The following is a 25,533-nucleotide window of genomic DNA, read 5'->3' as shown; positions in this document are numbered from 1 at the left end:
TTTTCATCATTTTTACTGAATGAGCATCTTGAAGCATACTTAAATCACTGAAAATGATCAATTTTGAATTTTCAAAAAATTACCAAAAATCGAAAAATCAATTTGGGATTGTGCTCTTTTCAAAAATCTTTGATCCTGTTCAAATAGGAAATCTCGCCGAAGACTTTACACGTAGAATGTGCAGAAATAAGGATATTCCGTTTCTGGGAGTTGATGTTAGTTTTAGGACTAATTTTCATGTATTTTCACCTATTTTTACTGAATGAATACGAATTTCTGAAAAAATGCTCATGTGAATCGTCGTCGAAAATGATCAATTTTGAATTCTCAAAAATTCGCGAAAACTCGGAAAATCAATTTGGGATCAAACGTTTTCCAAAAATGATGATTATATCTGTCCAAATCGGAGACGAACATTTCGAGATCAAGAGAATGAATTCCTCGTTAAGTAGTTCAACATTTTTTTAGAGAATTTTCAAGACCAATCTATTCAAACTTCAAAAATTTTTAATCCGATTGGGCTGATTGAAATGTTGATTATAAAGGTTTGAATCGCGCTCATGTCAGATATCTAACTGTGGTCGAAATTGGAAGCAAACAGTTCTCTACGTATTTCATTTTTTAGTCGTTATACTTTTCCGTGGAAAGGTCTTCTAAAATACTTCTCGAAGTTTTGAAAGGTTTGTATTGTAGGTGGGGAAGGGGCATAAAACAGGAAAATTTCGTTTTTCTCCAACGAGCCTACTGAACTTGACCCACAAAAAGTTGGAATTTTGGCCCAGTGGAAGGAGAAGCCTCCCCACCCCCAGCTGACGAATAATACGTACTTACACCTTACCCTCTACTCGTCCATCAAGAACACTCGTCACGTGCATAAGGTACACATACCTTTACGTAGCATATGCAACATGTAGGTATTTGTAATACTCGTGTGTGGTAGTAGATGCACCTGGGTAAGTGGACATACTCGTACATAGACATACCTAAGTACAGGTATAGCTCGCAAAAACAGCATTTCACTTTTCGCCGACGCGTCCAGCAAATACAAGTACGCGTATAATCCACAGATGCAGTATAGTGCCAAGTGCTCGGTGTGTTCAGTGCTCAGCGCTTCAATGGTCGCGCGCTCGCGCGCGCGTATTGTGCTCTAATTTGTCGCTTAATTTTACTTTCATTTCGTTTCCGTTCTCATATAAGTACTTCGGTGTGAATTTGTGCGTATGTGCGTAATCGTAAACAAATAAAATGTAGGTATTATCTAAAATAATCATTATTTCATTCGCATTAACCTTATGTACCTATGTAAGATTTAAAATCGAGGTTTTTGACCAATTTTTGAAACTCCCTTGGTGTATTTGTAGCCTCAGGGTATAGTTAACTTTCATAGTGCACGACTTATTGGTATATAAAATGGGACCAAGTTTTCCCTAAGATCTATACATCGTACAAGTTTGTGCTCTACTACTTGCATCCGTGTCTGTCTGCTCTGCTGTCAGACGTATCCATCATCCTATTCGTTTTACAATACAGTAGACTAATGAAAAATAGTACTTGTCGCTGTTGACGCGAAATAGCCAATTATGATTGCTCTCGCGACGAATACATAATCAAATACTACGTATATAGCCAATTCCACAGTGGCACAGTCTCATATCCGCATATGTACAATTATACAAGGAAGTCTACATCGTATCTATATTGGTCTCCATAGGTAACAATAACGTCTGGGTACATATAGGGCTGGTCATCCTATCGCCTTCGTAACTTCTGCTGATACAGCTTCCGGTAGGCATAAGTGTCTCAAAAAAAATAAGAATATTTACTTGTTTATTGTAGTAACTTTCCATTGCACTGCATTTGTGTTTGTTTTTCATGAAAAGTGGTTCTGATGAAGTTGCAGAAAGTGAAAACACTTCACTAAGATTGTGACAAGTCAGACAAGTGTGTACATTTTTTAAGTGTTTCGTGAGATCTCGTTGTAGTGGTGTAATTTAACTGTTTTTTTTTGTTTTTTTTCTTCTTAAATTGATACTTATAGCACAAAATCGTATTGAAACTTTTCAGTGAAGAAGTCAAAAACTTAAAGGATTTGTGAATTAACGTTTTTTATGGTAGGTACGAATAACGTGTTTAGGGTAACTCCATTTCCATTGGAAAGTCGTTGTAAAGATATCAAAAGCTTGGCGAATCATCAGCACAACTAAAAAATCTATATTGTTTGTCAAGTCGAAGAATTGAGAATTTTTCATTTTTTATTGGAAATGTAAGTAGATAACTAAATATTAAAAATCTCATTACCAATTTTTGAGATTCACACTTCCAAAACGTTGCAAGACCCTTTGGAGTTTCTCTAGGTTTCCATGCTGGCGAAACAAATTGCTTTGAGGAATGTAATAAGGTACCCTGACCAATTTGCCAAATCGCAAAAAAGTTCAGTTTTTTAAGAAAAATCATTTTGGAAAATGAAAGTTTTGAAAAAGCTCAAATCCGTTATTTCCAACAAAACAAAACGAATATAAATTGGATTTATTTTTTCAAAAACAATTCAACAAGATGAGTTGAAAACTTTACTCAAAGCACTTTTTGAAAACATTTTAAAAAAATTGTCAAGAAAAAAAATCGCAATCAATAAGGATAGTAAAAAAGTCATCTGGCATTTCTCAAGTTGATCAAAAGTAAAAAACTTAGTAAAAGAAATGCCTTTGATCAAAAAGTGAAAAAAAAACAATAAAAAAATCTAAGCCGCAAGTAGAGGATTTTTTCAAGTCATAAAATCTTGTGGGAAATCAGGCCGAAATATGATACAAAAGGCGGAATGATGAGCTCTGTAGAGGAGATACATAATGATAGAAACATTTTTGCTTTGATGCAGGAGACGTAGAATGAAACTTTCTTCAGTTTTGAAAAAAAAAGTATTTTACCACCTAATCACATCAGATGCTGGAATATGACACACTGCTGCCAGATGACCTTTTTTTAAAAAAATGTTTTCAAAAAGTGCTTTTACATATTTAACTAATGTTGTTAAGTCGTGTTGTTGAATTATTTTTGAAAAAATCAAAAATTTCCAATTCATACTCATTTGTTTTGTTGGAAATAAAGGATTTAAGCTGTTTCAAAACTTTCATTTTCCAAAATGATTTTTCTTTGAAAGCTTAACTTTTTTGCAATTTGGCCAATTGGGCAGGGTACCATATTTTGTTCTTTAAAGCAATTTGTTTCCCTAACATGAAAACCCAGAGAACCTCCAACTAGTTGAGAAACATTTTTATTTTTTTAAATTTCATCTTTCACCATCCCGGCTGGAGGCGCGATGAAGTGAGTGTCATGGAGGAGAGAGCTAGGCAAGATTGGAATTTTTCAAACTTCTTTCGCAAAATTTTTCCAACTTTTTACACCACCCCTTGAGTGTAAAAGCCCTCAAAAATTCACAATTCTTCATTTTTTTCTCTTGTCTGGTTGACTGCCTGAATTCCCTTCTTGTCCCAGTATTCAAGGAACTTCATCTCCTTGACATCAATTGTCTGGTCGAGTTTGTCCACATCGAAGTCACCATATAATGGACACTTGAAAGGGTGTCTGTCATTTTGTACCTCGCCACATTTGCATAGATCATCATCAGCGAAGTGCCATCTGTATAGGTTGAATTTTGAGAGCGTTGTTTTATGTACCTACTTAGACTTACTTCTCAGCATCTCAGTCTATTCAGTGTTTTCCAGAGGTTGTATTTCAGTTGGTTGCCTTGAGGCAACAATTCGCCCATAGTATTGCTTCTTGTCGCTGCATTCCAAATTTGACAGCGCTCAACTTCTGCAGGAGCACTTATTTCAGTTACTGTTCTCAGGAAACTGTGTCTGGATTTTAATCTGCTCTCTGATAATTCATTGTAGCCATACATGGGGTGTAGGAGGTTGTGTGTTGCTTTAGTTTTTTCAGCTCTGGAAGCCACCTCCCTATGTACCTATAATGGTCATCGACCTTTTATTCTTCTCATCTGGACTGCTATTACATTTTAGTCATTAACCTTTTATTCTGATCATTGACCTTTTATTCTCCTCATCTGGACCACTATTCTAATGGTACAATTTGATCATCGACCTTTTATTCTCCTCATCTGGACTGCTATTCCAAGGGCACATTTTGATGCAAACCTCCCAAATTAAGCTTGTAAAGAATGCCTCTGCGCATTGCACAAACTCGTCTCTTACCTTACCCCACTTACCACGCGTATGATCATAATCACGTGTTGAAGGTGATAACCACCTTCCTCACACAATTATGATCATAATGAGTTGTAAGTGGGGTAAGGTAAAAGACAAGTTTGTGCAATGCGCAGAGGCATTCTTTACAAGCTTAATTTGGGAGGTTTGCATCAAATATTCACTTGATTTCTGATTGGAATAGTGGTCCAGATAAGGAATAAAAGGTCAATGATTTTGATGCAAATCTTCTAAATTGAGCTTGTATAGAATGCTTCTGCGCATTGCACGAACTTATCTTTTACAACTCTTACCTTACCACACTTACCACAATACCACACGTACAATCATAATTGTGTGAGGAAGGTAATAACTTTCACATCTGATCATACACGTGGTAAGTAAGTGGGGCCAAGTAAGAGACAAGTTCTCGCAATGGGCAGAAGCATTCTTTAAAAGCTCGATTTGGAAGGTGTGCATCAAATATTCTCTTGATTTCCAATTGGAATAGAGGTCCAGATAAGGAATAAAGGTCGATGCTGATGGTGCGATCCCTGCAAGACAATGCAGAGCTGTGAGTGGAGTTAGTCTGAGGCACCCTGTCACCAATACATGAACATAGGCTTTCATTAGGGGTACAGTAAGTACATCTACTTTTTCAGCATGTGCTAATTGTCCCCTTACTGGGCATTAGGGTGGTTCAAAGAACAATAGAAAAAATTTTATGTTTTAATTTTTTGAGCTTACCCCCTAGAAGTGTTCCATTTGGTCAGAAATGAGAAAACACTTGACAAACAATTTCAGGTCAAAAAAGTAATATTTAGAGGTTGCGCATGAGAGTTAAATGTTGAGAAGGTATGAGAGTGTTGAGCGAAAACTTGCCATGGTTGCACGTGGGGGGAATGCAGTGTTGCATCCCCTTGTTGGATTGAAGCAGATTACAACATGTTATCCCCTCTACAATGCATGATAAGTAAGTCTAGTCCTTGGTGAGCTTTTTATGATGTTATTAATGATGAGTCAATGACAATTTTTCAATTCTGAAGATCACTAAAGGTGAAAATACATTATGAAAGATTTGAAAAGTAAAGAAAAATGTACAAGTATGAATTTGATTTTGTATTATTCTATTCTAATTTGAAACCACAGGGAAACAATTTATGGGATAAATTTACGTTGAAATATGAATATTTTATAACTTTTATAAGATTCAGCACTTCTAGTTGAATAGTGATGTTTCATCAACTATTATCAATTTAAGAGTATTTCTTAGTAAAAATGGAATTTTTTGATTTCTAAATTCCATAAATCGGGTTCAAATGAATTCTACAGCTGAAAAATCATAATCAATACTTTGGAATAGTTGTTTTAAAACCCCTCCAAAAAATGGTATCACATAATAAGTTGTAGTGGGGATGCCACTCTCAGTACAGTTGCGTAGAATCAACCCTGTTCAGCTCTGTTGCATTTTCCACGGCGCCATCCTGGGAAGTATTGTGCTTTCGCGCACTCATAGCTCTCAACATTCAACGTGTTTGCGTCTATTTACGCATTCGTAAAGGTGAGTGTAACGATCATACGATAAAATAGGACTCATCGAATTATACAAAAATCAACAATATATTTACAGTAAAAATTTACAACGAAAATCGAGTTATTATAGGCGAAAAAGCTCGCGTTAAAAAGCAAGTCATTTTGCTATCAGTCGAGTACGTAGATAAACATTCGAACGTCTAGCGCTCGAAAAACCAGTTGAAGCTTTCAAAGCTTCGATGCGTCGAGAAAAACGACACAGATAAACAGGTAGGTATAAAATCAATCTACCTACACAATCGAACGTAACATAAACTCCCGCCGCTGACAGAAGCGATTGAAGTCAGAAAAACAAAACGATAAAATAAAAGAAAAAAAATACTTCGAATTACAAAGAATAAACAATAAAAAGACGTTCAAATAACAAACATCTCGATAACCAATCATTTAGCGATCGGTAAGGGCACAATTTGCTGGATCGGCACGACTTTCGACAAACAATCTGACGTTCGAACTTCGACTGTTCGAACTAAACCAGCTTCATCGGGAAAAGTCTTGATAATTATTGCTCGAATCCATTGGCAAGGTTCCGTATTAGGTTTTCGGAGTAAAATCAAATCTCCTACGTGATAATTAGGCTGTTCGTCTTGCCACTTGGTGCGAGAACGGAGCTGATTGAGATAATCCTGGGACCAAATTCTCCAGAATGCTCGAATACGATTCTGATTCGCGAGGTATCGATCAGACAGCTTAATATTTGCTGGAGGCGAAGAAGGTTCGGGTAGGTTGACGTTTAAATTTCGACCAACTAAGAAATGGCCTGGAGTGAGTATCTCCTCATCCGGTTCACCAGTGTTCGAATAAGCCAACGGTCTGGTGTTCAGAATACCTTCGATCTGAGTGAGCAACGTCCTCAACTCATTTTCGGTGAATTTCTGATTTTCGGATATTTTAGGTATGTAACGCTTAGCACTTTTCACCGCAGACTCCCAGATACCACCGCGATGAGGCGTGTAAGGTGGGTTGAATTTCCAAGAAATCGTATTGGATAAAGCGTAGCGTTGGATTTCGGTGTCGTTGAAGTTCAAATACCGTTTGCAACCTTTAAAGTTGGTACCGTTATCGGAGTATATAGTTGCTGGAAGGCCTCTTCGAGATACAAAGCACTTTAGCGCGTTGAGAAAATCTTCTGTCGATAAAGAAGGAACGAGTTCGATATGCACCGCCCTTGTCGAGAAACACACAAAGATGCAAGCGTAAGCCTTCATATACTTTGTGGTTCGATGATACGAACATTTTAGCAGGAAAGCGCCGGTAAAATCGATTCCTACTACCTGGAAAGGCGGTAGAGGAGTAACGCGTTCGTAAGGCAGATTCGCCATCTGCTGCGGTTTTGATTCGACAAACCGTTCGATACACTGCTTGCAAGATTGAATCACTGATTTGATGGCTCGATTCAGACCACCAACAAACACGTAATTCGTTGATAACGTTGTCATTAGCCACGGACGGCCAGCATGGAAGAATTTCAAATGAAAGTATCGAATGAAAATCTTCGTGAAATGATGATGAGCGGGTAACACGATCGGTATTTTAGCGTTAACAGGTTTGCGCGCATTTTGCAGGCGCGTCTTCGATTTCATTATTCCATTATCGTCGAGAAATGGAGTATGTCGTTTCAACAGGCTTCGCTTCGATAGTTTGCCTGGTTTGGTCTTCAATCGTTCGATATCTTTGGAAAATGCATCATACTGCACGATTCGTATGATACATTCGTTCGCTCGGATCATGTCGCTAGCTTCTACTTTCAATGGAACACGTTCTCGATTCAAAATTCGAGATTTCCAATGACGAATAACGGCGATAGCAGCAGCATACATGAATCGGAGCTTTTCGTACGATTCACACGATGAGATTAACTTCGCGTGCTTCTTGAGATCCGTTTCAAGGTCAGCAGCGATGAAAGAGGCGATTTTCGTTTTTCTGCGATATGGTTCACAGATCGTTTCATCGATTTCGGTATTATTTGACGAATTATCGAGATTTATAACGAATTCAGGACCAGACAGCCACATACTCGATTGCAATAGCGATTCAGTCGAAATACCACGTGTAGCGAGATCCGCAGGATTTTCACCTGAACGGACGTGGCTCCAATGTTGAATAGGAAACACTTCGGTAATTTTCACCACACGGTTTCGAACAAACGTTTTCCATTCACTAGCAGGTTTCGATAGCCATGCTAGGACAATAGTCGAATCGGTGAACAGTTTACTGCGATGAATATCAACGTTGAGTGTTTTGGAAACACGTTGGATTAGTTGCACAAGCAGAACGGCTGCTTGGAGCTCGAGCTGTGGAATATTGAGCTCTTTCTCTGGAGCAACTCTCGTTTTCGAGCACAGCAACTGGAGACGTTTTGCATTGAACGCATATACAGCAGCACAGTATGCCTGCTCGGAGGCATCGCAGAAACCAACGATAGTTTCAGTATTCGAGTCGAAATCTCGAACATATCTCGGTATTACGAACTTCGATAAACGATTCAAATCGGATAAATAAGCGTTAAACAGCGAATCGATTTCAGGAGTCACGGGATCATCCCATGAGATTCCGAGTTTCCACAATCGTTTGAACAGCAGCTTGCCTCGAATCGTTACTGGACAAGCTAAGCCAAGTGGATCAAATACTTTCGAAATTGTAGATAGCATTTGACGCTTTGTTACGGTTGTTGTAGGAGCAGGAACATCGGTTTTCAGCGCAAAGCTATCGGTAGAAGGACACCAGGCTAAGCCAAGTATCGAAAGCGCTTCGTTATCTCCAAATTGAACGGTCAAATTATGTTCAATCAGAGCCGGATCAATTTTAGCGAGTACTTCGTTAGAATTCGATTGATATTTTCGTAGTTTGAAACCAGCTGATAACAACGTTTCATGTACTGATTGCTGCAATTCGATTAATTCTTCATCAGTGTCGGCTCCATAAAGCCAATCATCCATATAGAAGCCTTTACGTATAGCGATAGAAGTGCGAGGACGAGTTACCTTCACTTCTTCAGCGAGAATATCGAGACATTGCGTTGCCTCATATGCAGCAGGAGCAGTACCGTACGTTATCGTATTCAATTCGTGTCGTTTACCTCGCCAAATTATCGATTGAAATCGGCGATGGGCTTTTAGTATCTCGATACAGCGATACATGTGTTGAATATCAGCGGATATTACTTTGCAGAATATACGGAAACACAGCAAAGTATCGTTGAGCTCAGGTTGAATAGTTGGACCAACCATAAGCACATCGTTGAGCGATTTACCGGAATACGATTTAGATGAAGCATGAAATACAACTCGTAGCTTCGTCGTTGTACTCGATGGACGTAACACAGCGTGATGTGGGATATAATATCTGGACACATCGTCAGAAACAACAGACATATGTTTCAACGCTTCATATTCTGCCATAAAATCGGTGTACATTCGTTTAGTCGTTTCGTCCAACTTCGATTCGATTCGTTTTAAATATTTCACAGCAATACCAAAGTTGCCAGTGATGACCGATGGATCCTCCTTAAATGGTAGTTGAACGATAAATCTACCATCTGGAGCTCGTTGGTAAGTGCGCATGAAGTGTTTCTGGCATTCTTCATGCTCGGTCAATTTTGGAGCACTATCTGGATAACTGTCGATTTTCCAGAATCGTTCGAGTCATTGGTCGATATTGTCGATAGTTAAGCCACAATACGGTTGAGAATGTCGAGTATTGCGAGCTGATTCGATCGATGATGAAATTGTCCAACCGAAAACGGTATCACGTAGACAAGCGGATTCGATAAAGATGGTTTTGTTACGCACGCACAAGTTATACGCTTCAACCCCAAGAATAGCATCGATTGAGTTGATATTTACGTTGCGATCGTAGAAAGCAGTATCAGCGAGATTGAGCCGACGTTCGTTCACTTTTTCTGCAAAATCGCCGATGATATAATTCGTTACAGAATACGGTATTCGATTGTTGATTACAGTAAATCGAGCACAAAATTTGAAATCTTCTACTCGTGATTCGATTGAAAATTCGATGATTTGATTACATTCGGTTTCGCTATCACCAATACCCGCTACTTTACTCGGATATGGCGCATTGGTCGTTGATAAATCGTTACGTTTGATGAATTCGTTCGTTATTAAATTCAACTGAGAACAGGAATCGAGTAAAACACGCATAGTACCGCACTTGTTTCCGCTAACAAACTTTACAAGCGCAGACGGCAATAACGCAATCGGTTTTTGAACAGATACGAGCGATGACATACCGCAAGTCGTTCTTGGAGTGCCATCTTCGTTTAATTCAGGCTTCGGTGGATCCTTCGAGTCGTTCGTTTTATCAAAATGCAGTAGCGTATGATGACGATTGCTACATTTTTTGCAATTCGGCTGTTTACGACATTCGTTGGTACGATGATTCGAGTGGAAACAATTTCCACACAGAGATTTCGATTTGATGATTTCGTATCTCTGCTTCGGTGTTTTGTCGCGAAAAAGGTTACAATCGATAAGCAAGTGCAACTTGTCACAGCAGGAACAAGCTGGCTTCGGTGGCGATGATTGAGGAGTACCAGAAGGACCACTTCGCGTTTCGTTATTCGATACAGCAGTCAAAGTCGATCGTTTACCAGATGAACTGGGTGGAGTATCGTTTCGTTTCGTTTGTTTGGTCAAATCACTGCTACGTTTAGTGACTGACGCGCGATTCTCGAGAAAAGATTTCAGAACACTCCAACGTGGAAACTTAGTGTTCGTTGTGAGAGATTTTTCGAAATCTTCGTACGTTACGTTGTCCAATTTTTCGGAGACGATATAACTCAATATCGGACCCCAATTTTCGGTGTCTTCTCCGCAAGCGCGTAACCCCTTCAAAGCGCGATTCACATTGCTAAGAAGCATAGGGATTTCACTCGTTGATTTGATTCGATTTATCGAGAATAATTGATCGAAGTGTCTTCGGGTTATGGATTTGATATCTTTGTAGGTTGAAACTACAAGACACCACGCTTCGTCATAACCTTTATCGGTAACAGGAGTATCTTTCACCAAATCGTGAGCTTCTCCGATCAACGCTAGTTTAAGGTAATATAACTTTTTAACCTTCGATAAAGTTGGTTCCTCATGAACCACGTTCTGGAATATGGCGTAAAATTCCAGGAAATTCTCGATAGCAACACCATCAAATTTTGGTATATCAATTCGAGGTAATTTTACGTTCGGTTCAGGAAAACCACCAGTCATGTTCATTGATGAGTTATTTAACGATTCGCGTGTCTGTTGAGCTTCGAACTCGGAAATATAACTCTTCGATTTAGCGATTACAGGTAAAACAGCTTTGTTGACTTTTTCAAGCTCAGCTAAAATTTTATCTTCGAGAGCGGAGACTTCTTCGTCGGTTTTCGGTTTGGCGGCATCCTTGGATACAGATGCAAGATTAAATCCACGACTGGATATTCGTTTATACGATTCGAATTCTTTGGTGAGTTCTTCAAGATTAACTCTCACCTCGCTAACGTTATCGATCGAGTAATTATTTGCAATAAGCTTTTTGAGCGTTTCAATCAGCTTAACTATGCATCTGCCGGAGTAACGAGAACTATGCACGTAGCTAAAAGTACCGTCTTGGTCTTCCATGATAACGAAGATAAGGAATGATAAAACGATTCGAATGATGGAAAAGCAGCTGAATATGGTAAAACGTTTCGGTATGATGATGATAAGCGTTTCTATACGATAAACGCTTCGTTGCAGGAATAAAACCCTGGGTTTCGGGTATGGAAGCCCTTCGATACGATGAATTGCGGGTATGGAGGCCCTTCGATACGTTGATTGAGCTATAAAAGCTCACTGGAACAATGATGAACTGGATTACGATTTGCTGAGCTGTATAACGAGCTCAAACACGACATAACGATAGTATATACGCGAAAATTCGCTAGATAGTTTTAAATTACATACGTACAACGTACTCGATAATTATTCGCACACACGATTCGATAACGATAATTAGTATTTACACTCGCGTACGATGAGTCCCTGTTCGGGCGCCATCAATGTTTGCGTCTATTTACGCATTCGTAAAGGTGAGTGTAACGATCATACGATAAAATAGGACTCATCGAATTATACAAAAATCAACAATATATTTACAGTAAAAATTTACAACGAAAATCGAGTTATTATAGGCGAAAAAGCTCGCGTTAAAAAGCAAGTCATTTTGCTATCAGTCGAGTACGTAGATAAACATTCGAACGTCTAGCGCTCGAAAAACCAGTTGAAGCTTTCAAAGCTTCGATGCGTCGAGAAAAACGACACAGATAAACAGGTAGGTATAAAATCAATCTACCTACACAATCGAACGTAACACAACGCTTGTGCGCGACCTCTAAATATTATTTTTTAAATGAACAAAATTAGAGGGTAAGACCTTAAGATTTCAAAAAAAAAATGTTACATGAACCACCCTACTGGGCATGTATATTCTGTAACTCAATTGCACAGTTCCAGTGTTGATGTACACAGAACCAGTGGTTTAGCCATTGACTTTTCAGATATGGACTGGTAGTGGTGCATTAGCCAATGGTCTTGAACGTAGTTCATCAGTAAGTCGAGGTTTTTGGCTTCTACGCATGCCTGAATCTGAAAAATGTGCACAGTGAGACAGTGACGTTATAACTCCCTCCTTCCATTAAACCATACCATGGAGGTATATCGTCATAACAGAGCTGGTGCATGGGCAGATTGCAACCCTCGACTTACTGCTAGCAGTCCATATCTGAAAAGTCAATGGGTTTAGCTCACCATCTCACCCATCTGCTGCCTACCAGCTTTTGGATCAGGTTTGTTCTTGCTGCCACTTTCATTTTGGTCTTTTCACAGTATTGCCAGTAGGTGAGTGATCTATCCAGGCCAGGGTCACTCCTAGATATTTGGGGTGGTCGGTGTGATTTAGTGCAGTGTTTCCCCATTGTATGTTGAGCTGTCTCTTGGCCTCATGGTTCGCAGGTAGTACGAACTTTTTTTTTTTATCAAGATATACTTTTTCTTATTTTCAAAAACAAACCAAAAATTAGAAATGATTGTTGCTGAATTTTTGGCAAAAAATGAGACATTTTTTGATATTTTAGCAGAAGATGGGACTTTCTGGCAGTTTTGACTAAAATGCATTGGAGAGACTTTTTTATGGAAAATTTCAAGTAAACCAACATTATTATTTATGATGTGAGTGGTCAATTTTTTCTGTTCTTCCGGCTAGATCTGATTATGAATCTGGCCTGGTCTTTGATTGAATTTATGGAATACATATTCGAATTTGATCCAATCATTTTCTGCTGTGTTGGAATAGTCTCATGAATAAAATTCATCGTTTTGATTTTACGTGATAGGCTCACTTTAAACGTCAAACGCACACAAATATTGTACACTGTTCGCTGTACAGTGTCATAGATAGGCTTGAATAATACTGTAGATTAGGTAAGTAAAAAGTACCCACCTTAAATGCACGATTTGTGCATCATGCATTGTGTTTGTGCACGATGAATGCTGCCGAGGATCTTACGTAACACTTACTTTTTTTCTGAGTATACGATATGGAGGTATGCATTGGTGCCTTCTTTTCAAAGGCACATCTACATAATATACATAATACGAGAACCTAAGTTACAAATCTGTGAGTAGGTACAACATTCAAGTAACTATACCTATACCTATTTGTATGAGACAACACTCACAGACAGTTGTCGGTTACGACGACAACGATAGTCACGATCACGATCACGATGGTGACCGCGACCAGTATCATAATATGCCTACTTACTTGTAAGAGCTGTACGAGACCTGAAGAAGATATGAGAACTCGTGTTTATTTTACTAATCAATTACCTAATGCATATTTGTACGTTCTTAAAAGATCTTTTCTCGAATCCATTGATCATTTGCGTGAAAAAATACCTACAGTTCTTATACTCGTAGGATATGAGGTGTTTCAGAAAATTGGATCTGAACATACTCTTGGATGTTTGAGGGCTTCGTTTATATTTCGTTAGATTTCGAAAAAAAATCAATTAAAAGTGGATGGCGTTGGTATTAAAGTTTGAATATTTGTATCGTTGGCTTATTTTTTCAACGTCCCGGTACATTTTTTTTCAGCCAACTCTTCACATTGCTGTACGCCACCGTCTCCACGTTGAGAAGTCCATAAAGATTTGTAATGGAGAAAAAGCTGAAGCATTTGATTCTCGTGTTGTATTTGCAACATGAAATGGACGAGCACATACGCAGCACATTCCTATTTGTCGGATGACATAGCGCCCCCTTTGAAGTTGACTGATTGTGTAACAGTGCCAGCTTTCGCCCCAACGCTATCTACACCACAGCCCTTCGGATATTATGCAGTTACAAGGTAGAAATACATAGAATAGAAATATACTTAGGTAGTCATATACCTAATATTGAAGTACTTAAGTAGGCTACTACGTTGGAAAAATAATAAGTACATCGTATTTTTCGGGATGTCAATTTTTTGAAATGGGGGGGGGGGGGTGAGAAATCTCGAAAAATGCATAGGCTATTGATGGTAGTGAATTTGATCAAGTTGAAAAATTTTCGTAGTTTTAGGGAGCCAATCGAACATTTTGAGATTTTTTTTAAAGGCCCCTAAAAATCCTATTTTCTCTCAATCACGTTAAAAGTGGGCTCTTAAAAAAGGACTCTAGCTGGGTCTTGAGGATTTTTTTTAAAAAATTGGGTTTCCATAAAAGTAGGCATTTATCTAACTATTAAAGATTATAAAATAAAATCAAAAATTGAAAACGAAATTGGAAACAAAAAAAATGGAACTGTAAATTCTGAAAATGAAAATAAAAATTTGAAAAATAAAATCGAAAACTGAAAATGGAATTTAAAATTTTGAAAATGAAATTGAAAATTAAAATTGAATTTGTAAATTGGAAATGAAATCAAAAATTAAAAATCAAAATTATAACAAAAATCAAAAATTGAAAATGGATTTGAAATTTGAAAATTAAATTGAAAACTAAAAATTAAATCTAAAACTAAAATTTTGAGTTCGAAAACTGAAACTAAAAATCACAAACTTGAAATAAAATTGAAAATTCTGAAAATTAGGTAGATCAAAAACTAAGAATGAATTGAAAAATGAGAATACCAACATAAAACATAATTTCTAAAAATAAAATTGAAAGCTGAAAATGAAATCGAAAATCAAAACTGAATTCGTAAACTGCAGGTGGAAATATAATCGAGAATTAAAAATCAAAATCAAGAAACGAAAACAAAAACTGATACACCTACATGAAAATTAAATTGAATTCTGAAAATTAGGTACATAAATTAAAACTGAAAACGAAATCGACAACTAAAATTTTAAATTCGAAAACTGAAAGTAAAAATCACAAACTTCTTGAGATGAAATTGAAAATTCTGAAAATTAGGTAGAACAAAAGCTATAAAAATAAATGAAAAAAATGAGGATAAAACATACCTAATCTCAATAAATCAAATTGAAAACTGAAAATGAAGTTCTGAAAAAGCAATGAAAAACTAAAATTACGTTGTATATTCGAAAACTGAAAAAGAAATTGAAAATTAAAATTGGAATCAAAAACTGGGGATATGATTTAAATCAAGAACTGAAAATGAAACAATGTAAGCTGAAAATTAAATTCAAAAACTGTAGATAAGTAGAAATCAAAAACTGAAAATTGAATTGAAAATTTTTGAAAGTGAATCAAAATCTAAAAATAAAGCTGAAAACAGAACTGGTGAGAACTGACAAACAAAAATGAAACAGAAAATTCTGAAAATGAAACAAAAATCTGCATAAGAAATAAAACAATAAGATCAAAATTAAACAGTGAAAACTGAAGATGAAATTGAAAATTCGAAAAATGAAATCTAAACTGAAAAATAGAAATAAAAATCAAATTTGGAGATGAGAATTGAAAGCTGGAAATTAAAATGAAAAATTGGAAATGATAATCAAAAACTGAAAATGAAATTAAAAACCGAAAATGGAATAAAAAATTCTAAAAATTGAATAAAAATCGAAAAAAACTAAAATTCAAATTGAAAAGTAAAAACTGAAAATGAAATTGAAAATTTTGAAAATTGGATCGAGATTTGGTTACTAAATTGAAAACTGGAAATAGAATTGAAAATTCAAAAAATGAAATCTACGTAAAACTGAAAAATCAAAATCAAAAACGAAGTTGAAGATAAAAATTGAAAGCTGGAAATGAAAATGAAAAACTGAAAATGAATTCAAAACCGAAAATGGAATCAAAAATTCTAAAAATGGAATAAAAATATGAAAAAAATTAAAAACTGAAAAACTGAAAATTAAAAAAAAAAGAAAATTAAAAAAAAAAGAAAATTAAAAACTAAAAATGAAATTTGAAAATTCTGAAAATTGGATCGAGATTTGGAAACTAAATTGAAAACTGGAAATAGAATTGTAAATTCTAAAAATGAAATCTAAGTAAAACTGAAAAATCAAAATCAAAAACGAAGTTGAAGATAAAAATTGAAAGCTGGAAATGAAAATGAAAAACTAAAAATGAATTCAAAAACCGAAAATGGAATCAAAAATTCTAAAAATAGAATAAAAATATAAAAAAATTAAAAACTGAAAATTAAAAAAAAAATTAAAAACTAATAATGAAATTGAAAATTCTGAAAATTGGATCGAGATTTAGAAACTAAATTGAAAACTGAAAATAGAATTGTAAATTCTAAAAATGAAATCTAAGTAAAACTGAAAAATCAAAATCAAAAACGAAGTTGAAGATAAAAATTAAAAGCTGGAAATGAAAATGAAAATGAAAATGAAAATGAAAAACTAAAAATGAATTCAAAAACCGAAAATGGAATCAAAAATTCTAAAAATAGAATAAAAATATAAAAAAATTAAAAACTGAAAATTAAAAAAAAAATTAAAAACTAATAAGTAATGAAATTGAAAATTCTGAAAATTGGATCGAGATTTAGAAACTAAATTGAAAACTGAAAATGAAAGCGAAAATTCTAAAAATGAAATCTAAAACTGAAGAATCAAAATCAAAGTTGAAGGTGAAAATGAAAAGTTGCAAATTAAAATCTGAAACTGAAAATAAAATTTAAAACCAAAAATGGAATCAGAAATTCTGAAAATGGAGTAAAAATATCAAAAGAAAAAAAAACATTCTGAAAATTAAATCAAAAACTGAAAATTCAAAATGAAATTAAAAATTGCTGGAAATTGAATTAAAATCTGAAAATGAAGTTGAAAAATAAAAGGGAAACCAATAAATCTAAAAACAGTCTATAAAATAAAATAATAAAAATAGAAGCAGAAAACTCTGAAAAGAGACTTGAAAAGTGAAATGAAAAATTCTGCTTCAGAAAATGACCTCTGATTTCGATTTTTCATTCCTAAAAATCTGGTTTTGCCCTCTTCGGCTCTTCCACTTGGTACCTAGACCTACATCAATTTACAATTTTTTCTTACAAAGCATCCACAAATCTAAAAAATTCAAAGGTATTTTATATCTGCAGTGTGCAATAAACTCGTAGATAACACCATCGTCAGTTCAATCATTCTTAGAGCTTTTTTTGATTTTTGAAAAATTATACCATACGATTTCCGTAAATTAAAAAAAAAATCCAAGTAAGTGATTAAAACTTTTGATTAGGTAAGTATTCCACCTTTTTTCTCCAAATCCAAGATGAACAATTTGAGTAGGATTGACTCAAATGTGCACTACACTGCAATTAATTTTATACTTTGTTCGCAGAATAAATCCACTTTTTGTCGAAGACAAAAGCATCAGCATCGATGATCGTAATAACAGCTGTAGCACCAATAATAACCACAACAACCATTCCAACACCGATCGCAGCAATATACATAAAACTGAAATTATATGCAATGAAACTGGCGGAAATTACACATACGGACCCATCGCAATCGGCATCGATAGAGACAACCACCACATCGACATCGATATCGACGACGACCACCCTGACACAGATTCCATCGACTACCACCCGCATGAATATTCATTACGTGACGACGCATTCGCTGTACTGAAACAGAATTACGATTTCATTCGTAGCGTTTTGGTATCGGTTCGAGTCAATAAACGCCATTGTCAAAATACCCAGCAGAACCATAATACAAGTAGATCAGCCTTTCGGTCTTCGGGATCCAAGATCACATCTTTGCCTCAATTTGGAACCGGGATATCGGATCGAAATCCGGATAGAAGGAGAACTACGTCTCGAGTAACGAATTTGCAATCATTGCGTGAAAATGAATGTTGGTTTGCCTCATCTCCTTCTCATAGGTTAAATAAAGTCGGTGATGTTACTTTGAACAGAGACAGGAATTTTTACCATCGTCGCGATGAACGTAATTTTCGCTCACACCATATTGACGACGAATTCCACCAGAATGATAGGGTAGCAATACCTTATGGAAACCAAAACCATTCGCACGATTTACCCTCTCGTCATCAGGTTCCTCGTAACGTTACCATCAGCAATGGCGACCAAGAACCCGAAACCCACATTTCACCAATTGCAAACTCTCCTCTGGAAATCGTACTGAGATGTTTACGTGACAAAATCGACGAATGTTTACGAAACTCGGACTCTCCTACGACATGGCCTTCGTCATCGGATGATCCAGCTATCACAACATTGTACCGAGCTTATCGCCTTATCAGCGCTTATCATCGCAAATGTCGTCATAGCTCACGAGTCGATCAAAACAACCCAACCATAGACGAGGATCTGCTAGAGAAATGTCAAGTGGATCTTCTACAATGCTTGGGAAGAGTCTCTTACTACGCTGATCAATGCGAATGTTCTTCGTACTCTTCTTCATCTGTATCTGCAGCCAGCACCAGTGGATTCTCTGATTTAACACCGACTCCACCTTTTAGCGATGCTTCCACTTCTGCTTCTGATTCACCGACTCCTGTTCCAGCTTCGGCTTTAGTGTCCTTGAATCAGGCTAAATTCAACTATACTCGGATTGTTGGGTTCACCAATAAACGTCCGAGTAATCGATTCAAAATTAAAAATGGCGTTTGCTCGGGTGCTCCTCAACAAAGACATGTGACATTTGGTCCTTTTCGAGGAACATCTTCGGGTAAAGAGTGCCTCGATCGTTTTCAACATCGTTTTGAGCAATGCCGAAGAATTGACAATGTTCAAACGGATGATAAATCTCTGCAGAAGCCTGCATCGCAATTGCGATCATCTGTAAGTCAAATTGGAATTTATTTTATCATACTTAACATACATAGTCCAGCATATGACAATAGGAATAATTTCCCCCTCCCCTTCGATCCTCTGGGACAACTTTTTTTAAAAAATAGGACATCCTAAGGAACATTTGCCTGGATCCTTTTCGAAATGAAATGAAAAATTCAGTAGACCCAGGATTTTTCCAAAGTTTCTTTCCATGTCAATGATCAAGGTGAATCATACCACGAGTCACCAAGCCCTGTAAATTGGGCTATTGTCACATTACATTAGAAGATCTCGTATATCCTGTGGTGTTTTTCCATGACACGCCGCCGCGTCATATAGCAATTGACCCGCATCTGCATCTCGTATCTACAATTAATTATCATTACGCTTAGTTTTTCGAGTGAAACCGAGTCAATAATGGAAATGATTAAAAAAAACAAAATTTTCATTTTATCGTAGATTTATTTATATATCTACACCTTCACACACGTTGATTTAGGTCGATCTTCTAATGCAAAACAAAATAAATATACCTACCGAGTAACACAATTAAAATTGCTTGATTACAAGCCAAGGTTATCGTTACTCAAATTAACTCGCAAATTGCCTAGTTATATAAGTAATAACGTCTGAAGAAAGGAATACCTACACATCATAACTAGCGAATATCTAAGTAGCATTCGACTTTGCCGGTGCACATAAGTAGTAGGTAGAAGTACTCGCTATATGGGGGGAGGGGGGAACTTATAGGTCTAGAGGCTCAACGTCTCATCTTCACTGTAGGTACCATGTAAAGCGATGTGGCGGTGGTCCGGCGGCGCGGAGGCCCTATACCGACGACGTAGAGTAAAATAACAAAGTGTTAAAAGTGAAAGTGCAAACCTACTTAATCATTTACTCATATTATTAAATAGTAGACCATGGGTACTGTAAAGCTGGCGTATACCTATACTTACGTCGTCGGCTGCACAATTGCACGTGTATAATACCTACAAAGACGGAGCCAAGTTACTGGATGGGAGGGAAAGGAGGGGGTCAGGAAGGAAACAATGCCTATGCTGAAGTTCAAAATTTGCTGATTTTATGAAAACATTACCAACTGGAATAGGTAGTATAGTAAATCTTACGTGATGATAATTTTGATTTGAATTTATTATTCCCATTTGAAAATGCGTCAGAACATCTTTGGAGTGAAAATTTTACACTGATTATAATTGTTTTTTCATGTTTTCATGTCAAATTATCACGATTTGCAATTTTGGCAGATTTAAGTACTAAAATCTCATCAAGAATTGCTTGAAGCATACCTACGTTGAAATTTGTTTTAAACAAAGTATTATGAAATGTTTGTGAAAGACAAAATATAGCAAAAGTTGCACGAGAATGTTGTTTAAACCTTTTTTTAAGCACAAAGTAAACACATTAAAAACATTTTTAAAAATCACAAAAAATGACAAACTTTCAGCAAAGATTTTCAACCAAAAAAAAAAAATGACACCAAAAAATTTGGAAAACATGTTAAAATGAATCTAAAAACTCTCAAAAAAGCATTAAAATTTCTAAAAATTCAAAAAATAAAATGAATCGGAATTTTTTTGAAATATACGGAATACATGTAGATACATGTAGAAGCTAGCGTTAAAAATGTATGAAAACGATTTGAAAAACATTACACCACCAAAAATGACCCAAAAATGACCAAAAGTCAATAAAGTTTCTGTAAAATTGGCTAAAAATCAATTTAAAAATGCTAAAATTACGTGAAATCAATCGAAGGAGCAGTATTAGAATAATTACTGAAAATGGCCAAAAATTGATATTTTGCTAACAATGCCAAAAAATTCAAGGAAATTAGTTTTACTCAAAAAAAAAAAAAATCAAAATTACCAAAAATAATGGAAGTTTATTGAAATTCGCTGGAAATGCATAAATATAAAATAAAAACATGTCCTGCAAAAATTTAAAAAAAAACGTAAAAATCACTGAATTTCACCAAATTGAAAATCAATCTAATTTCACTGGAATTGGCCACAAATGCATGAAAAAGAGTTGAAAACGCGTCAACATTCTGTAAAATCGCCCCCCTCCCAAAAAAAAACAAAGAATTGCTTAAAATTATCAAAAATCAACAAAATTTTTGGTAAAATTGAGCAAAAAATCTCAAAAAAGTTTTAAAATGGCAAAAAAACGCTCAAAAAAGCATTTTAAACCTCTGAAAGTTACCAATAAAATCGATAAAATTTCAATAAATCGACAGAAAATACGCAAAAAAGTTTTTTAAAGGATGAAAAATTTCCAAAAAATTATCAATATTTCTAAAAATGACCGAAAATTAAACTAGAGTTTAGTGAAATTTGCCAAAAATACACGTAAAAGTGTAAAAAAATGTATACCTCAATTATGTAAAAACGCCCAAATCATCATCAAATTGCTGGAAATTACCAAAAATCAACAGAATTGTAGTGAAATTGAGCCAAATTGCGTGAAAAAGTTTTATAAGTGAAAAAACACTCATAAAAGAACTTTAAATCATTAAAAATACCCAAACACTGATAGAATCATGATGAATAATTGACGAAAAATACATAAAAAAATGGTTTCAACGAAAAAAAAATGCTCTAAAGATTAATAAAATTTTGAAAAATCAACAAAGTTTTTGTGAAATTGGTCAAAAATGCACGAAAAAATATGGAAAATGTATTAAAGTGATGTGAAAACTCTCAAAACAGCATCAAAAACCAATAAAACTGGTGAAAAAACCATTGATAGTTCAATAAAATGACGGAAAAATGTACGAAAAGATTTTGAAATGATGTAAAAACACTTGAAACCCCATTAAAATCATTTAAAATGACTAAAAATTGATGTCATTTTGGTGAAATCGATTGAAAATCCATTTTAAAAAAAGGCGTTAAAATGCTTAGCTGTAAAATAATTCAAAAAAACGTTAAAATTGATGAAAATGGCCAAAAATTGACGATTTTCCCCCGTAAAATGCAACTAAAAATCAGGCACCAAAAATCCATCAAAGGAGGAGTTGCGATAAGGCCATTTTTTGGACCCCCTTACACCTAGTTTTCGACTCAATCACTCTAAAAATGTTGTAATAAATATCCGGAATACGAATCCGTGGTTAGTTAACCCAAAATAATCATTTTTTGGGCTCCAGGGGTTCCCAAAGTTACGAATAAAAAATGATTTTAGGAACCACTGAGTATTATTTTCAAAAACTTTTTAGCGTAAAATATCTGTTTGAACCAGATAAACGTTATGTGAGGTGATTTTCCTATTTTCAATCCTTGGGGGCAGAAATTGTGGGGGTTTCAATTTTTTGAAAAGTTTGGAACCACTATTTTTATCCTACCCCTTTGAACCTCGCTAAAAAGCTTTTTACAGTTTATTATAGTATCTGAAAGACCTCCATCCTTCCTGAGTTCAGTAAAAATTTTCGCTGGTACCCAAAAATCCAATTTTCCAATTTTTTGTAATTTCGATATTTTGGGAACCCCTGGAAAACTAGAAACCTGCAATTTGCGCCAAACATGACGTTTTAATGTATATATTCGATTGCCTAGACGAAAAAGATGAATTAAGCTCCCTGTATATTCGTAATTTTGAACCCTCTTTTTAGAGCTTCCCATTTTAGGCTCCCCTAAAAAAGGCGTTTATGCATATTTTTTCAAATAAATTAAAGAATTTACATTTGAAATACACTAGGAAGTGTTCGATAATTTTTCATATAATTTTTCCTGTAACTTTCAAAATTGAGCTATTTATTTGTGCCAAATTCTGAGATTTTTACTCTTCCAAAAAACGTTAAAGTCACGTTTTCACGATTTCAATGAAGTAAAATCTCAGAATTTGACCCAAAATTGCTCAATTTTGAAAGTTACAGGAAAAATCAAATGAAAAATTGTCGAGCTCTTGCTAGTGTGTTTCAAATGTAAATTCTATAAATTTATTTGAAAAAATACGCATAAACGTATTTTTTAGGGGTGCTTCTAAAGTGGGGGGCTCTAAAAAAAGGGTTCAAAATTACGAATATTGGGGGAGCTTAATTAAACTTTTTCATCTAGATAATCGAATATATACCTCAAGACGTGACGTTTGGCGCAAATCGTAGGTTCCTAGTTTTCCAGGGGTTCCCAAAATATCGAAATTACGAAAAATTGGAAAATTGAATTTTTGAGTACCAGCGGAAAATTTTATTGAGCTCAAAATTTGGTAGGATGGAGGTCTTTCAGGTACTAATAAGCCGTAAAAAGCTTTTTAGCGGGGTTCAAAGGGGTAGATTCAAAATGGTGGTTTCAAAATTTTCAAAAAATCAAAACCCCCAATTTTTGCCCCCGAGGGTCGAAAATAAGAAAATCACCTCGCATAACGTTTATCGGGTTCAAATAGATGTTTCACGCTAAAAAAGTTTTTGAAAATAATACTCAGTAGTTCCTAAAATTTTTGTTTTATTCGCAACTTTGAGAACCCCTGGAGCCCAAAAAATGGTCATTTTGGGTTAACTAACCACGGAGTCGTATTTGGGGCATTTATCACAACATTTTAAGAGTGGTTCAGTCGAAAACTGTGCGGGCCCAAAAAATGGCCTTATCGCAACTCCTCCTTTCACTAAAATTTGGCAAAAATGCATGAAAAAGTGTTACCTTAAAAATAGTTCACAATTTTGATAAATTGGCGGAAAATCCATGAAAAAATTGTAAAATGTTAAAAAATACTCGAAAATGTAGCAAAAATCAATAAACTTTCACTAAAACCAAAATTGTGAAAAAAAAACATGAAGGACGCAAACATCAAAATTACGAAAAATCACCAAAAAGTAACAAAATTACCGTAAAATTTGACAAAATTTGACGAGAAATTGCATTTTTGAAAATTCTTTTCTCAACACCAATTTTTGACAAATTTTATTGCTTTTTGGTTGGTTATTCTGAAATTTCAATCTTTTTTTTTTCGTAGGTACCTAGTTTAATAAATATGTACCTATCATTTTGAACTTTTTTACCATTTTTAAAATTTTACGGGAATTAGCGCCAAGTTTTGGTCATTTGTAAAGATTCTAATGCTTTTTAAAAGTTTTTTTTTACACCAAATTCATAAACTAAAATTATCATATGGAAGGAGTAGGTATTAAAATCACTAAAAATCACCCAAAAGTTAATAATGAAATTTCAGTGAAATTTGACAAAATTTGGCCATTTTACGAAACAAATTTTTGAAAGCTTTTTCTAAACACCATTTTTTGTCAAAAATCATACTGAAATTTAATTTTTTGGTAATTTTTATTGTTTTGAATACTTTTTTAATGTTTTTATTCCATTTTGAGGTTTTTAAAACAATTTTTCAATGTTTTTTTTCCCCCCAACGCCTCATTATACAGGGGTCGGCGTAAGTTAGTATTCCGATTTGCACAAACAAATTTTTTAAAACAAAAAGTAATTTTTTTCTGTAGTGACATAGTGGGGAACGAAACTATTACTACCAAGGTGTTGGTGGGACTTCTACGAACACAACGCACTACTTACATGACCCTCTATCTACTAATTACACACAACAGGGTGTTAAAGAAAACTCATCAGTTTTCGAATGCGAATACTAACTTACGCCGACCCCTGTATTAGGACCAAATTTATCTACCTATCTGATCAATTGGCCACAGGTTAACACATATTTTTACGCAGAAAGTATTTTAATCTTAATTCAATAAATACATAGCAAATTGAGATCAAATAAAAAATGGCTTGCCTTCATATCAATCATTTGTTTTGTGAAATTTGCAGAGTTACCCCGGTCATCGATGCCCAGATTTCACCCTAGACGTCCAACAAGCGGAAAAAGTTGTCGAAAAAATAAAAAATAGAAAAAAGGAAAGATGTTGGTGCCAAGTTATTACTTGCTGCGTTGGGTTCGCTTTCCTCGTATTTTCAGTGATGTCATTCAGCATGGTGTTGAGTAGAGGCGAAAAGCTATTCGGACCTTTATGATTTATAGATATTTGTATTTTGTACTCGTAATAGTATAATTGAAATACCGGTAAATAAACTCTCAATAATACTTAAGAGTACTACATGGTACATCTACGTTCTGTAAGTAGCAGTGGTGAGGTTGGCACTTATGTACCTAGCTACCTACCTACCTGCTTACTTAATAATGAAACGAAAACATTTAATATGTAAATATTTATGTACAGGAAAGTTCTCTACGTATATACAATGTAAGTAGGCTCTACGTAGATATATAGGTAAGGTATACGTAGGTTATAAGAATGTATAATTCGCATGTGCTTATTTCGTTCTGTTTCTGTTTATGTGTAATTTTGTACATTGTATGTACATATTCGTGTAGATGTACGCGCTTCTATGCGCAATTATTTGGCTAGTCGTTGAATAGTGATTAAGCATATTTTTTAATTACCTACTAACGGAATATGAATATATTATAAGTAAATTCATTCTCTCGGACGTACGTAATTTAATAATACCAAATTGCATCGT

General features: G+C 35.2%; 3 protein-coding genes across 3 annotated transcripts; 1 reads left to right on the top strand and 2 right to left on the bottom strand.

Moving 5' to 3' along the window:
* Nucleotides 1-909: 909 nt before the first annotated feature.
* LOC135844435 (uncharacterized) lies at nt 910-25,500 on the top strand. Its single transcript, XM_065362642.1, has 4 exons — nt 910-1,247; nt 13,922-14,174; nt 17,566-19,039; nt 24,820-25,500. The coding sequence occupies exons 2-4, from the start codon at nt 14,029-14,031 to the stop codon at nt 25,021-25,023; spliced, it is 1,824 nt and encodes a 607-aa protein (XP_065218714.1). The 5' UTR covers nt 910-1,247; nt 13,922-14,028; the 3' UTR covers nt 25,024-25,500.
* Nucleotides 6,176-9,355, bottom strand: LOC135845229 (uncharacterized). The gene has a single exon (XM_065363693.1). The coding sequence runs from the start codon at nt 9,353-9,355 to the stop codon at nt 6,176-6,178; it is 3,180 nt and encodes a 1,059-aa protein (XP_065219765.1).
* On the bottom strand, nt 9,437-11,407 carry LOC135845228 (uncharacterized). The gene has a single exon (XM_065363692.1). It carries the CDS (start codon nt 11,405-11,407, stop codon nt 9,437-9,439), a length of 1,971 nt encoding a protein of 656 aa, XP_065219764.1.
* Nucleotides 25,501-25,533: the final 33 nt, after the last annotated feature.

Source organism: Planococcus citri, chromosome 4 (assembly GCF_950023065.1).
Source record: "Planococcus citri chromosome 4, ihPlaCitr1.1, whole genome shotgun sequence".
Taxonomy (NCBI): domain Eukaryota; kingdom Metazoa; phylum Arthropoda; class Insecta; order Hemiptera; family Pseudococcidae; genus Planococcus; species Planococcus citri.
This window is presented reverse-complemented; position numbering and strand designations above follow the sequence as displayed.

What these genes read in the sequence shown, in the direction of transcription:
- LOC135845229 (XM_065363693.1), bottom strand. Translation starts at nt 9,355, where the DNA reads ATGCGCACTTACCAACGAGCTCCAGATGGTAGATTTATCGTTCAACTA.
- LOC135845228 (XM_065363692.1), bottom strand. Translation starts at nt 11,407, where the DNA reads ATGGAAGACCAAGACGGTACTTTTAGCTACGTGCATAGTTCTCGTTAC.
- LOC135844435 (XM_065362642.1), top strand. Translation starts at nt 14,029, where the DNA reads ATGAAATGGACGAGCACATACGCAGCACATTCCTATTTGTCGGATGAC. An exon ending in GGATATTATGCAGTTACAAG is followed by an intron (nt 14,175 to 17,565) that starts GTAGAAATACAT and finishes CTTTGTTCGCAG; the next exon opens with AATAAATCCACTTTTTGTCG. An exon ending in CATCGCAATTGCGATCATCT is followed by an intron (nt 19,040 to 24,819) that starts GTAAGTCAAATT and finishes TGAAATTTGCAG; the next exon opens with AGTTACCCCGGTCATCGATG.